Source organism: Alosa sapidissima, chromosome 12 (assembly GCF_018492685.1).
Source record: "Alosa sapidissima isolate fAloSap1 chromosome 12, fAloSap1.pri, whole genome shotgun sequence".
Lineage (NCBI taxonomy): Eukaryota > Metazoa > Chordata > Actinopteri > Clupeiformes > Clupeidae > Alosa > Alosa sapidissima.
This window is the reverse complement of record NC_055968.1, coordinates 20,679,171-20,694,529: the sequence shown is the minus strand read 5'-3', so window position 1 is coordinate 20,694,529 and position 15,359 is coordinate 20,679,171. Positions and strand designations below refer to the sequence as shown.

At 44.9% G+C, this 15,359-nt stretch overlaps 1 protein-coding gene across 7 annotated transcripts in view; it reads right to left on the bottom strand.

The window, feature by feature from the left end:
- Positions 1–15,359, bottom strand: part of wwc3 (WWC family member 3) — a 57,050-nt gene that overhangs the window by 12,154 nt on the left and 29,537 nt on the right. For 2 of the 7 annotated variants that reach the window (XM_042056495.1, XM_042056500.1), the window contains 13 exons: positions 15,062–15,304; positions 13,180–13,350; positions 12,253–12,848; positions 11,951–12,071; positions 10,980–11,063; positions 10,774–10,860; positions 9,765–9,960; positions 7,854–8,069; positions 4,883–5,004; positions 4,386–4,530; positions 1,570–1,734; positions 965–1,057; positions 597–830 (listed from right to left, as the gene is read on the bottom strand). In XM_042056495.1, coding sequence (XP_041912429.1) covers positions 597–830; positions 965–1,057; positions 1,570–1,734; positions 4,386–4,530; positions 4,883–5,004; positions 7,854–8,069; positions 9,765–9,960; positions 10,774–10,860; positions 10,980–11,063; positions 11,951–12,071; positions 12,253–12,848; positions 13,180–13,350; positions 15,062–15,304 — 2,473 coding nt within the window. The remainder of the gene's footprint in view (positions 1–596; positions 831–964; positions 1,058–1,569; positions 1,735–4,385; positions 4,531–4,882; positions 5,005–7,853; positions 8,070–9,764; positions 9,961–10,773; positions 10,861–10,979; positions 11,064–11,950; positions 12,072–12,252; positions 12,849–13,179; positions 13,351–15,061; positions 15,305–15,359) is intronic. The other 5 variants (XM_042056497.1, XM_042056496.1, XM_042056498.1 and 2 more) reach the window with 5 other exon arrangements.

Below are 15,359 nucleotides of genomic sequence, written 5' to 3'. Positions count from 1 at the left end.
ATTCATTTTGGCAGAGTTACTCCAAGGTACTTCAGCTTGTCTGTCACTTTAAATAGGAGTTTATGCAAAAATTCTGCTTCATGGTTATCCCCAAGAGGCAAAAATGCTTTTTGCCAGTTAATTGTGTACCCAGAAACTTCAACAAATGACTTTATGAGGTCTAACAGAATGGGGATAGAGTGTTCAGGCTGTGACATAAAGATTGCAACATCATCTGCATATAAAGACAGATGGTGGTCCACATCTCCTAGACGAATGGGTTTGTGAGAGCTGTGTTGCCTGATATTAATAGCAAGGGGTTCAATACCAATCGCATATATGTCCACTCTATCTAATCAAAAGCTTTCTCCGCATCTAAGCAGAGAACCGCCACCTGAGCACATAGCAATATAGCTTTTGAGTCCACACAGCTCTTTGCCCATCATGGCGCATCTGTAGTGCACAGCACTGTTAGGTGTGTGAGTAAGTGGGCGTGCCGTGCATGCGAGTAAGTGAGTGTGCACGAGTGTTAGCGTGTGTTTGAGAGTGAGTAAGTGAGCGTGCAAGCGTGCGAGTGTTAACATGTGTGAGTGCGTGCGAGGGAATGAGTATGGTACCTGTCTGTGGGCCTCGCGCAGCAGGCACCGGAAGCGCTCGTCGCGCAGGGCCCAGAGGGGCGGGGTGTCGGGGGTGTCGCGTGTCTGTGGCTCCTCCAGCCGCAGCTTGAGCTCCCGCAGCGTGCTCAGCTCCTCGGTCAGCTGCCGCTGGCGCGTGCGGCATGCCTGGAGGTCCAGCTCCAGGTCCAGGGAGGTGCGCGTGGGCGGCTCTGCCAGCGACGAGCGGTACGACTGCTGTTGTACACACACACACAAACATAAACACACTGAGGTGAGTTCTTTACTGCTAATTCTGAAGAGTTGGCCATTGCACTCTTTGCTGGGTGGTAAATGGACACGGCCACTTTTTGCAGGGCTGATCTGTGTACCTGTTTGTAGCGCAGAGTTCTTCTCTCTAGAGTGTTTCTGATGAAGGGGGACTTCTTTGGTAGTGTAGAGCTGTCGCTGTCGCTTCGGTACAACTAAACCACGCACACGCAACATGTGTACGTTTGCACACGCACGCGGACACACACACACACACACACACACACACACACACGGACACACACGGACACACACGGACACACACGGACACACACACACACGGACACACACACACACAAAGGGAATTGAGAAAAGACACAGATGAGAAGTCCCCCCAGGGGGACTGACATGGCAAATCAACATTTCAGCTAAAGCATTCATACCATTATAGAGTACAGAAGGAAATGCATTTAGGTTGAATGGCATGTGAATGTGGCATTTAGACTAATTTACATAAACATACATAATTTCCATCAGGTACAGAATCAACACATTTTATGGAATGAGCTAATGGATTAGGCTTAAAGAATCACTGCATGAATCCCACTTGACTTGTCTGTATTTGACTTCATACCTTAGAGATGAGATATAATTTTAAATGCCCGATTAGCTTGTGCATGCGTGTGTGTGAGCGCATGTGTGTCTGTGTCTGGATTGGGGAACTTACCCTACACACATACTGGCTGCGTGCTCCTGGGGAGAAAGTCTGCGAGCGAACAATGGCGCTGCCTCGCATGAAAGGCGAGCCGTGTCCCCAACGTCCCCCGCGTTCCTTCGGCCGCACCCTCATTGGCTCAGGGAAGACCACCTCGGTGTTTGTAGCCTTATCCACCTATCAGGAAGACACAAGTAGCGGTCAGTCAACATCCTGGTGCTGTCCTGTCCTAAGTGTTGGGCGGCAAGGACCCTCACAGTGATGTTACAGTGCTAAGGAGGAATGTCTTGTCCATCGAGTCCAAAACTACAGCTTGGCCATTCAGACTTATGGCATAACATAACAAACTTTAAGCAATGCAAACATTATTCATTTTACTTGCCAAGATGATAAAGAGAACTGATCCAAAAAAATCTCCCACTCCCTTCCCTGTCTAGTTGCAATCCATCTTTCTGCACTCATTCTTTTGTCATCATGTAGAAAAACAAAGTACATTGTAGAACATTACCAAAGACATCAAAACCAATGTTGCAAAGTAGAAGTGATGTTTTAATGAAACAAAATGTTTCATATTATAGATAGATTACTGAAAGTAGCCACTGTTAACCTTCATGACAGCTTTGTACACCACTAACATCATAACAAATTTCATGTGTCAGTCACCTAGAATGCTTTTCAATATACTTGAAAGAAAGCAGCCAACAAGTTTAACATGTATATGAATTAAAAACGGGGAAAAACATCTACCTGCTGCTGGTTAAGAGTGTTGAGTGTATGAAGTACACGAATGTACAAAGTAGTCATCAAAAGCAAAATGTAGCTCCAGTGCATACTTGGAATCTACTTAGAAATATTTTGTTTTATTTACACATTCTTTATTTACTACATGATATCATATGTGCTACTTCATAGTTTATAGTACTGATCTAATAGCCTGGAGATTCCAGACCCTGGTAATCTAGAATTATTAAGGGTCTGGCCACGAATAATGTAATGGCCCAACTCGAGGGGCGGCACCAAGTGTGCATTTGAAAACCTCACTGCACGCAATTGGATAACACGATACGACCAACATTTACTGACTGATTCCAGACTTCGACGCAATAGGATAACACTACGACTCTCATCTGTTTAGCTCGCCTTTGGCCCACCTATCAGATGCACCGCTGTGATTGGCTCCCCGCGATACAAGTGACAAAAGTAACGTGCATCATTACTGATTGCCAGAGTGTCTCGCAGAGTAAAATAGTCAAAAAATAAAAAATAAAGAGAAAACATAAAGAAAATTCCATCAATGACAGTGTTTCCCACAGAATTAAATTCTATTTGTGGTGGTAGGTTTGCAGAATTAACTTGAATGCAACAGTTTTTAACAAATTAGTGCAGCAGCGTGGTTATGATGCTAACCAGATTTAAGCACAATGTAGTACAACCTGGAAAATCATTGTGTGGTGGTCAATGTTGATATTGTGGTGGGCCGCCACAAATAAGTCAATGTATGGGAAACACTGAATGAGTAAGTAGTGCTACTTGTGACTGGTAGCCTACTGTATATTTCCTAAAGGTTCGTATAGTTCTGTTTGTGATAATTCTGAAGTCCCAGCGTCTGAAGGTTCATAGACGTTTGGCTTACATAGCAGAAAAGCACTGCCACACCTAGGGCAGAGTGAAATGTGAAAGAATGCAGAGTCGCTGAAGTGTGGGAAAATACATTTGCCAACACACCTCTAAAGTAGTTCCCCAGCAGCAAAAGGTCACAGATAAAAAGCATGCCACAGTCGTAATGAAGGAGATTTTAATAGTCATTATTTTGCCACTTAAAGTAACCCAATCCAACTGATCACTGATTTACATTAGGGATGGTGCCAGTGATGACGTAAGCAGAGACCTGCATCTAACCAGTCCAGTCCTCCACACTGGAGTCTACATACACCTGAACACATGAACTCGGTGTCAATAATGCTTTGAAAGGGTGTGTGTGTGTGTGTGTGTGTGGGGGGGGGGGGGGGGGGGGGGGGGCATCGTCAGTGTCACGGTCATGCCTTTTATTCATTTAGCAGACACTTTTATACAAAGCAACTTACAACTACTATGCAGGGGAGACCTTAGGTAACAAATACTACAACAATAAATATTACTACCAGAGGATGAGGACATATCCTCCTCATCCTCCTCGTGCAACAGGCATCACCTTTTTTGTCATCGTGCCCAGTCCCGACTGACAAAAGAAACTCCACTGTGGGCACACATGCCTCACCAATGTGTGTGGCCAAACATGCTTAACACTGTTCTAGAAAATAAAGAGTCTCCATCCCACACAAGTTTAAAATGGGCGATTTACTGTCAGGCAACACAGCATGTTTTTAGTACCCTCATAACAGAAACGCAAGTTATGAAAGATGCCAGCGCACAGCGATGACTCACTCCACATCTCATGTCTGACCTAAAAGGCCGTTCCTATCAGTGGTGAAAAGAGGCCATTTTGCATCAGTGCATCACTCCTACGGGAAACCTGACTAGTCCACCTACAGCCCTGAGGTCAAACACACCACAAGCCAGAAATGTGATCTCCACTCAGCATCAGAGAGACTGAGGGATATATAGTTATCCATCTGGCACCAAACAACTCTAAAAGTAACTGCTCACATAAACATGGTGAGCAGTGTATTACCATTTCAAGTTCAAATTTGATATTTTTTAATTACAGTCGACATAATATATTAAAAAAAAAAAATGAAGACTTGTAGGCGGAGACCCTTATGTCACTTGTAGATGGACATCATTTAAGAGAGTCGGACTACAGACAGGGAGAGAGAGAGGCGATTTACCCTGACGAGTCCTCTGTCAGTGGGCTGCACACAGCGCCCTCCGCTGGCCATGCAGATGCCCTCAGCACAGAGCCCCTCTACACAGGGCGCCACAAACGCTGTGCTGTTGCTACAGCCACTGTCCACAGACTCGGCCTGCCAGCTCCTAAAACCAACAAGAGGTCACACACACACACACACACACACACGCACGATTAGTGTTAAAAATGGAAAGTTAGCAGGCTATCTGCTGAATCAACTTCACTAATCAATGTGATGACATTAGCTGGAAGCTTCATGGGTTAACATTTATCACTCTCATATTTGTCTGCAACAAATTCAAAGAGACACACTTGTATAATTGTCATACTAAGCACATCCATCTGGGATTGAATAATACGGTTTTGCATCAGTGTTTTTGTGTGTGCATGTGTGTGCGTGTGTGTATGTGCAATTAGGTGGGAGTGGCAGTGACTGAGCGAGTGTGGGCTAGTATGTATGTTTGTGTGTGTGTTCACCTCTCGGACACTGCCTCTCCCTGCTCCTCCTTCCTCTCCAGCTCCTCCTCGCTGAGGTCCAGCTCTCTCTCCACCTCCTCCAGCTGGGTGGAGGCACGAGCCAATAGAGCTGACCCTGATACCTGATAACACAGAGAGAGAGAGAGAGAGAGAGAGAGAGAGAGAGAGAGAGAGAGAGAGAGAGAGAGAGAGAGAGAGAGAGAGAGAGAGAGAGAGATACAATGTTAGGTGTTTAAATACAGCACTACAAAAAAAAACATTAACAAGTGTTGTTAATGAGAAAGAGAGGGGGGATGGAGAGAGAGAGAGAGAAACAATATTAGATGGTGGTGGGGGAATATAGGTCATAAAAAACTAAATTATGTTTTAAAGCATTTCTGTTGAACTCATTACTAAAATATGCTGCAATAAATCAAAGCAGCATTCTTGCACATAGTTAGGAACAAAATGATTCATACCCCTGGCAAATATTAATTTTATGTTCATTTTCTCTTGATCAATATGTTTGTTATGACTGAAAATGACACTGCCACATTGCTAAAGGTTGTAAGACAATGTGGTATTAGATTTGATAGAATCAAAAAGAGAAGCGTTTTCCTAAAAAATGGCATGTCCAAAATTATTCATACCCTTTTTAAATAATCAATGGAAACATCTTTATCTGCATTCACAGCTCTCAAAATGGTTCTTATAATACCTACCAAGCCTCTCCATGTCTCCTCAATGATTCTAGACCACACCTTTTTAGCAGCAACCTGGACTTTGAGGCAGGAACAATTATGGGCTACGTTAAGATTTTTGGAGGAAAAGATCAGGCAGTCTGCCGAGAGACCTGCCCCAATAGGCGGCATTGGACCATTAAACCACACAATGATCCAAAACATGCAGCCAAACAAGGGAAGAAATGGTTAACAGAGAACAATATCAACATCTTGGAGTGACCCAGCCAGAGTCCAGACCTCAATCCGTCAAAAAGTGGCAGAGTGATGGCAAATAATTGTTCCTGCCTCAAAACCCAGAAAATAAACCCAGAATAATTTTTGACGTGCCATTTTTCTTAAAAAAACAAACATATTGGTCAAGAGAAAATCAACATTAAATCAATATTTGTCAGGGGTATGAATCATTTTATTCCTAACTGTAGTTGTAGATGTCTATGATCATCATACTGAGAAAAATACCAGACAAGATTGCAAGGATGCAAGTGCCTATCAAAATGAACAACGAAGCTAGCCAGCTATGAGTCATTCCATGTCAAATCAGACAAAATCCAGGAAAATGGTTGCAGCACCGATTCCGATTTTCCTCAAAGTTTGTCTACACAATGTTTAGGTTCCATAACTAAAACCTGTAAAATATTTTTGTTCAATTCTATTGTTTTCATAGTCTTTTTGTCCTTGATTGTTTACACTCTCTAAAAGGCCTTATCTTGGAGGCCATGTTTGGACATTCATCTTAAAATGTATTATTCCTAGCCTGACCAAACTTTGTACAATGGAAGACGAACATGTTCTCAGTCAAATTTGTACCACAGTCTCATTGGCTTTATAGAAGTCCCTAGTTTAAAAAAAAAAAAAAAAACATGCAAAAAAGTGATATTGAGGGTCTCAAAACTCTTTTATTGTTACACGCCTGCCATCAATCAGTATTTTCTCTAGAAATATAATCCTTTGTTAACGTTGTCCCAAAACGAAGGGGAAGTCTCCAAAACAAAAGGTCATGACAATAATAAGGATAAAATAAGAGTTCCTTTGAGAAGATGGGAGAAGCGTACAGAAGGACAAAACAAAAGACTGAACTATTTGGCCGCAATTCCCAATGGAAGAAACCAGGCACTGAGCCTGCACTGATGTTTGTCCTTCTTTACACTTCTCTCATCTTCTCAAAGGAACTCTAGATCTCATTCATAGTGACCATTGGGTCCTTGGTTACCTGTCTGACCAAGACTCTTCGTCCCGGAATATATATATATATGCACAGTATATTAGGGCTTTCAATCGATTAAAAAATTGAATCGAATTAATTACATACTCTGTGATTAATTCATGTAAATTAATCGCATATATCATTTTTGCTGTGAAAGTATTTTAAATATTTAAATTCAAATGAATCATTGAATAATCAGCATTAGTGACATTAAAGTTCAAAAACTCTTTTATTTTTATTTTCACTGTTCAAATAATGGCCATAATAATCTATGATATGACCTAATATGCTGAGGAAATAAATTCAAAAGTGTTTTTTCACATACAAGGCATTTTAGGCCACAGATATAACCTAGGGGACACAATGAAATTAAATTAACAATCCCCTCAATGTCAACACTATTTCTTTGCATTGATGTGCGACTTTAGAGTTGATGAACTCCGGTGATATGCAAATTCCTTGCTGCAGACATTGCAGAGGACTTTATTTTAATCAACACTTTATTTTTATCAACACCATCAGGCCGTTTTTTAAAAGTAAATGTTCCAATCAATGATCTAGGCAGCACATTTTCTTCTCTCTCCTTCATTTTACAGTCTAATGGTTACTGACTAGAACGGCTCGGGGTCATACGGAATCGATTAATCTGCGCTTATTTTTTTTTAATCAGTTATTTTTTCTCTAATTTAAATATATCATATATCAATAAAGACGCAAATGATTTTTTTCTTCTTGATATAAAGGCTGACATAAGACATAGTACATAAGATAAATATTATCACATCATGCTTTCCCAGATATGGGTAGCCCAGACTGTCCTGAAAAAGGAAGACATTGGGCTTAAACATACAAAATGTTCTTACGGGGGAGCATGCCCCCGGACCCTCTAGAGGCTTGTGCCCTAGTGCAGCTCTAGGTCTAGTGACGCCCCTGTTAGTGCTGTAGCTGCCTGGCTGCTTTAGTTGCCAGTTTTTTTTTTTCCGCGCCGACAGTACTCGGTGATCTGGAGAAACGGATGTCTCCTTTAAGTCAGTCTTTTGCTCACCTTCAGCCTTGATTGCTCTTCTGCATGCCGTTGGCCTGCCTTCTCCACTTCCTCTTCCTCCTCCTCCTCTTCCTCCACGCTGTGCCCAGTCCCACCGCTGTGGCTGACCGCGTCTGCACGGTGGAGCTCCTTGGTGCCGGAGAGCTGGATCCGGTGCCAGGTGACTACCATCTCTGCACTGTTCTCGCAGTCGGCTAGCGCCACCCGAGCCATGCCCTGTGTGTGTGTGTGTGTGTAGGGGGGTGGTGGCATGAGGTTACCAACAGCTTCACAGACTATTACTCATGCCCAACATACTGCTCATCTACAGTGATCCATCATCAGAGCATTACTTATGCAATCACAAGCAGTTTCATTTCACAACCTATTAAAAAAAACTTTTGGAAATTCCATATAAGATATATGAAAGTGTGCAGCTGTCATTACCTGTTCTTGTGTGTTTAAAACATGCTCAATTAACATTATTCACACATTTTAGACCACTTAGACAGGCTACTGTTAAGGACAACATTATAGCTAGGCACCCTCTGATAATGGGCACCCTGTGAGTTGTCCCTTGGACAGGCGCTGTGAACGCTGCGTCAAAGGCGCAGCTAGGGCACTTGAGACAGAAACAGTCAAGCAACTTACGTTCAAGTTTATCTAACTCTACTGCCAAGCATCAGCCCCGTATCTCACACTTAGAAGAAAAACGCAAACAAGTTGTATCAAGAGCATAAAATCGCCTATCCCTCAATAGATCGGTTTCAGGTCCATTAATCTTATTGTCAACACAAAACCAATTCATTTTGGTGTGCAGTGATTAGTTTTGTATAGTTTCTTTAATCTATTTCACATTCCAGAAAAATAACAACATGTAGCTTACCGGTATATGAAATTATAGCCCTCTATACACAATGTTATGAATGAAATGTTCTTTTTGGATGGCAATTCATAGTGTGACTGACTTTAGCCTAGCTAGTTGTGCGTTATTCCCCGCTTCCCTGCTCCAGTAGGCAGACATGGTCTATAAGTGAATCCCCCGACCGCCCCTGCTCCTTTCCCTTCTTAACATCTGTTTATCAAAACATCATCAAGTTAAAAAATACACACTAACGGTAATAGTTTCAATTATTGGAATTTTGGGTAACACTTTACTTGACAGTATCAGCATAAGAATGACATGACACAGTCACGAACACATGACACTGTCATGACATATGAAACCTAACCCTAATTCTAACCTCTAACCCTAACCTTAATTTATGACAAAAAACTAATGTCACTTAATAACAGAAGTGACAGACTGTCAAGTAAAGTGTAACCAAATTTTGTTTTACTTTGTTAGTTGTTTGTGTTACAATTTTGTTATCATTTAAATGTTATATAAATATAAGATTATTCACAATGGTAACTAAAACAGTAGTTTTAGTATTTTTTTTTTTTTAGGGGGGGGGGGGGGGGGGTTGTAAACAAAATAAACTCAAACACGCTCATTATAACATTGAAATTGAATCAATTGAATGATTGATTGTACATCTGAAAGTAACCTCTATTTCCCACTAGGTCCATTTGTTAGGACAGATGTCCCTCAAGCAGTGTTTGTTATTCCCTCATGTGCTGTGACATGTTTAGGGAGCGTCCCAGAAGCGTCCCACTGCTATGCTCCACTTTACCTGCCTATATGTATTTGATTTCATATCTAGATTTCATAGCTGGCACTGGTGGACAGGCATCTGAAAGATTGTGGAAATCAGTCATAATCCATTCCTATATTTCCCCCCATTATCTAGCTACATTGTTCTTACCCTCTCATTTTAAAGTATACTCAGAAAAAAAACCCAGAAATAGAATCAGAATAAATCCACATATTTCCATAGCCAAATCCACCCTCTCCTGTCCTGCCTCCTGATTGGTTCTCCAGCAACTCACCAGCAGCTCCTCCTGCGCCTGCATGCCCACTGCGCAGACGCTGAGCTGCAGGCTGAGCAAGGCCAGGCTGTCTGCGGCCAGCGGCACGTGGAAGCCCTCGTTGAAGCTGAGCGGCGAGCGTGGCTCCTGGGGCCGACAGCAGTAGTAGGGATACGGCCGGCTGGGGTCCACAGGCAGCACGTGCACCTTCACATAGCTAGAGAAAGAGAGAGGGGGATGGAGAGAGAGAGAGAGAGAGAGAGAGAGAGGTTGAGAGAGAGAGGGGGATGGAGAGAGAGAGAGAAACAATATTAGATGTTTAAATACTACAAAATAAAACCATTAACAAGTGTTCCAGCCTCAAACAAAACCATACAAACCACAAGTTAGCACACACCTTCATATTTTAAAAACAACTTGCCCACCCTCCCCACCACCACACAGCAGCCCTCCCCACCCTCCCCACCACCACACAGCAGCCCTCCCCACCCCCATACTGTAAACAACACACTCAATGTCACTGATCAACTTCTACAAAACATTCAGTTTTGACTCTACCCTCCACCATCTCCCTAAAAAGAGGGTGAGAAAGAGGGAGGAAGCGACAGAAAGAGAGAGGGGGAAAAGGGGAGAGGGAGAGAGAGAGAGAAGGAAAAGGGGGGGGGGCAGGGGAGAGGGAAAGGGGAAGAGAGAGAGGCAGCAAGGAGAGGAAAGAAGGTTGCAGTGACGGTGAATAAGAAAAATGTTTTCGTTTCAGAATGAGTCATGTTTTTTTTGTTGAGCGCATGGAGTGTTGCAACTGTGTGAGTATGTGAGTCAGTTTAGTGTGTGTGTGTGTGTGTGTGTGTGTGTGCGCATGTGTGTGCGTGCGCATGTGTGTGTGTGCGTGTGTGTGTGTGCGTGTGTGTGCGTGCATGTGTGTGCGTGCGCATGTGTGTGTGTGTGTGTGTGCGCATGTAAGCACCTGACAGGTGAAACATTTTGGGAAAAAAAAAAATAATATTGCACAGAGACAGAAGATTTAGCTTACACTCGGTAGCCTTCCTTCACGGCAACTTTGTTGAAATTCCTCATCTGCAGAACATGCAGCACGAGACACTGCGAGCTCGCATCATAGCTGAGGAGATGAGGAGAGAGCACTTTCACACACCATTAGCACAACTACGCAAGTGATTATTTTAGCCCTTTAAGTACAACTGTGTGTGTGTGTGTTGTGTGAGTATCTGTGAGACTTACAGAAGTCCTAATTGAATCTGCGGCGCTTCAGCTGTGGTGACAGAATCCCGGCTGTACACAATCTCGTCTGATTCTTCCGTTCTGCTGGTGACGAACACATGGGGGTTGCAGGAGGCATGAAAATATGAACAGGTGATTTAACCTAAACTAACAAATGCTGCTAGTGATAAATAAAAACAAAAACACCAGTTACAATTTTTAGGATGGTGTAGAGACAAGATAAATTAAAGGAGCCGCTTCCAAACAATCTCGATCTGTAACAGCTGCAGTTTCTGGGCACTAGATGGAGCCAGAGTAATTTGGCAACCCCTTCTCCTCATGCATTTACACGAGTGTTCCATTCAAAGCCTATTCAAGAAAATGTTTAATAGAATACAGCATCTATGCCACACATTTTTAGTAATGTCCAATTAAGACTGAAAAGTGACAAGAGACCATAGCCTGGGAAAACCTAGATGAACCTGTTAGTGAATTCGCTAATCCCGCATGGGGCGGGCTTTATATGATGAACAGTGCATTCAAAACAATTAATAGCTGCGCTGATGGTGACCGGGTTAAACAGATATGGGCATGCATTTCTTTGGAATTGAGTGAACAACTGCATTTAAAACACTTTGTTTTCAGAGAAAGATTTGATTGCTGCACTTCTGAAACGATTTGGTAAGAGTTTAATGCATCAATTTAAGTTTAATTTTACTGCTAGTTATGCCCCTGGAGGCTGTGAAACAGTTAATGAAGCTTTTCCAGACCCACACCCAATCTCAGTTGAGATGCGGTCTGGTGTTAACGAAGCTAAGAGACCATGTACTGTTTAAGCAATTCAGTGATTACAGGCAAAGTAACGCAACGTGAAATGTTGCGTGACAAAGTTTAAATAACGGCAACTTTTGAGGCGTCAAGAGACGAGCGACGAGCGAATCGTCACATTTGTGAACAAGACTGGAGTGCATCTCAAGCTCTGGGAGACTCACCTTCTGCTCCAGGCCTCAAACACGCCACTGTCTGTGGCCAGCGCCTCCTCGCACACCCCAGCTGAAGCCCTCCTGGCTCTCCTGCTGTTCCTGTTGCTGCTGTTGCATCGCAGGGTCACTCCTACAAACACACACACACACACACACACACACACACACACACACACACACACAAATGTGTTTCAAGGGAAGACATGCTTCAAGGTCAAACAATAGGGGAACTCTAAATGACTTTTTACTCAGGGCAAACATACTTAAATCCTGAAGACAAGTCAAAGGTAAGGGTTTTGCTGGGGACTCACCTGTCGGAGGAAACGACCCCTGAGGCCCTCCTTCTCGGAGCCCCTTGGCCTCCAGAAGGTGAGCAGCAGCCAGCTCGGCCTCGGCCGTCCCTGTGGGCAGCAGTGCAGGATGCTGCGGCTGCGGTGGCACCTGGCCCTGGCCGCGGAGACTCTCCAGGATGCCTCGGCCCGCCAGCTCCATGTACTCCTCGGTCATCTGGGCGAGCGGGCAGTCCTGCGGTGCCGAGTGGTACTCCATTGGCGAGCTGGGCGGCGACAGCGAGGAGAGCGAAGAGCGCGATGAGAGCGACGCCAGCGACTGCGGCGTGTTGTCGTGAGAGCGCTTGGCCTTGCCCAGGCTCAGCAGGTCCGAGCCGTAGCAGCCGCTGCCCATCCCGCTGACCCCGACGGGGGCCTCCAGGGGCAGCAGGTAGCGCAGGTGCGGGTCAGAAGGGTCCAGCGTGGGGGCCTCGGCGCGCTCATATTGTGGCAGGCCGTAGATGTCCGTGAAGCTGACGGAGCTGAGCGAGCCGCGGCTGGACGCCAGGGAACCCCGGCTGGAGGCCAGCGAGCCTCGGCTACTGCTGGACGACATGGTCAGGTTGCTGGCAGACAGACTGGTGTAGGGGGAGAGAAGGAGTAAATCACCAGAGAGGCTCCACAAGCATTTCAGACATCTGAGCATATTTCAAAATGCAAATTAGTCCTCCCGCAAAAAACTGGACGTCATTACAGCAATTTAGTGTTCCCTATTCAACAGTATATTAAAAACTCTTCAGATAATGACACAAAATCATGAATCATTATCTTCATACATTTCTTTTTCTGAACTTAATTACTTGAACTATATCAAGACTCTCTAGTCTTTCCACTCTCTTTTGGTATGGCAGGAGTACAGAGTTGAAAATGCTGTGCAGTTTGTGTAGCGGACAGCCATAGTGTGCCTACGTGAGTGTGCAGTATGAATGGGTGGAGGTGGTGGTGGCTGGAGTGGTGTCCACTGGTGGCCTTGACGAGAGGCTCCAGTACCTCTTGAGCTGGGAGTGGAGGTAGGTGGTGATGCGAGTGGCCTCCTCGAGCTGTCTAAGCAGCACATTCCTCTTCTCCTGCTGCAGAATCCTACACACACACAGATAAGCAGGCAGGCAGGTGCAGGCGCACACGCGCACACACACGCGCACACACACACACACACACACACAAACAAACAACACACACACACACGTATGTCAGTAGCTGCGGGAGCCCACTAAACACTTTCAATGCAGCCTGACTAATGGCACATTATTTGTTTCTTTATGATGATGGTGATACTGTATCATCTGTGCTGGTACCATCCATTTAAAAAAAAAAAAAAAAAAACTCTGACGTGAGTTTCCATATAATGAAAGCGGACATGGAGATTGAGGAGATCCCCCCCCCCCCCATTAACTGCACTGTTATGTGTAACACTTTTACAGACCCATCACTGAGGAAAAAGGAACATTGGAAAGAGAAAGAAAGTGCAGATATAGGAGACAGAGGCAGAGAAAGAGGTAGAGAAAGAGAGAGAGGGAGGGGAGAAGAGGAGGAGAGGTAGAGAAAGAAAGAAAAAGAGAGAGAATGCCAAAAATGAATGAAGAGCAACTTGTGTGGCCAGATTCTGCACAGACAACAACAACAAAGAAAACAGGAAGAAAAAGGTCACGCACACCACTCTCCCTCTTTCTCTCTCTCCGTCTGCAAGCATTCATTCCTGCGCTATCTGAGCAGGCCCATAGTGCATCTCTGTGGCTGTATGAGGGGCTGAGGGTGCCCCCATGCTCCCCAGAGGTCTGCTTTCAGCATCTCCACCAGCACACACACACACACAGATGAGATGTGCCGATTGGCAACGCACAATGACACAAACTGCATCCAGTGCTGGGGAAAAGAGGGGCCAGATGGGCATTGTCTACAGGAATCTGTGTGTCTGATCAGACTTATCTGCCTGGCTTACTGGCATGGTGCTCCCATGGTGTTGCATGTCTTCTGGGAAAGTTATGTTTCATTTATGCAATAGGTATTGTCACAAAGATTGTTTATGGAGGGTGCAGCCTAGTTTTAACTACAGTAAGCTTATGGCTATACTGTGTATAGTATAAGTATATATACTCTTTTGATCCCGTGAGGGAAACAGTGCGCACAGTGAGCTGCCTGCATCAACAGTGGCGCTCAGGGAGCAGTGAGGGATTAGGTGCCTTGCTCAAGGGCACTTCAGCCGTGCCTACTGGTCGGGGTTCGAACCGGCAACCCTCCGGTTACAGGTCCGAAGTGCTAACCAGTAGGCCACGGCTCTCCTCCTTCCACATTTCTTGAGATGCAGCCTGTGCTATTCCCGAAAAAGTCTTAAACAGTACACAACTACCTCTGAGGTCACGGTGGAGTGACAGAGCATCAGCCCAGTTAACTGTTTACATTGGCTTTCATTTGTTAGCAAAGGTAACAATATTGATTTTAGCAATTAGCTCAACTGTGCGACTACTCATGTTGATTCTAGAATTAGCTGTTTGCACAGACCTAAGTGTTATTAACAAGCAGGCAAGTCACGAGAGACAGAAAGAGAGTGAGAGGGAGGCAGAGAGGAGTGAGAGAGATATATATAGAGAGAATATTCCTTCCCTGTTAATTTCATTGTTAACATGCTTAATATTGTTTTTTGCAAATATACTGTATCACTACACATGAACGGACATGCAAGCTATGAGTTGAGAAAAGAGAGAGAGAGAGAGAGAGAGAGAGAGAGAGAGAGAGAGAGAGAGAGAGAGAGAGAGAGAGATGGAGCAGTAAAGGAGTGCGAGTGTGGCCTGACCTCTGGTTGGCTCCCTGGCTCTGGAGGCTGCGGGCCCTCTGCACCTCCTCCTCCAGGCGCCGGCGCTCCTCCTCCAGCTGCAGGAAGGCCTCCGGGGGGCGCTGCTGTTGGCTAAGCAGCGTCAGCTCCTGCAGCAGGGCCTCCTTCTCGCGCAGCAGCTGCAGGCTGTCCCGGTCCGCCTCGGCCCGCCCGCACCAGGTCTCGCTGTCCAGCTGGGCCAGCTGGTGCTGGATGCTGGACACTCTGGCATGGAGAAAGAGCAGTGGAGAGGAGGAAAGAAAGAGAGGGAGAATGCATG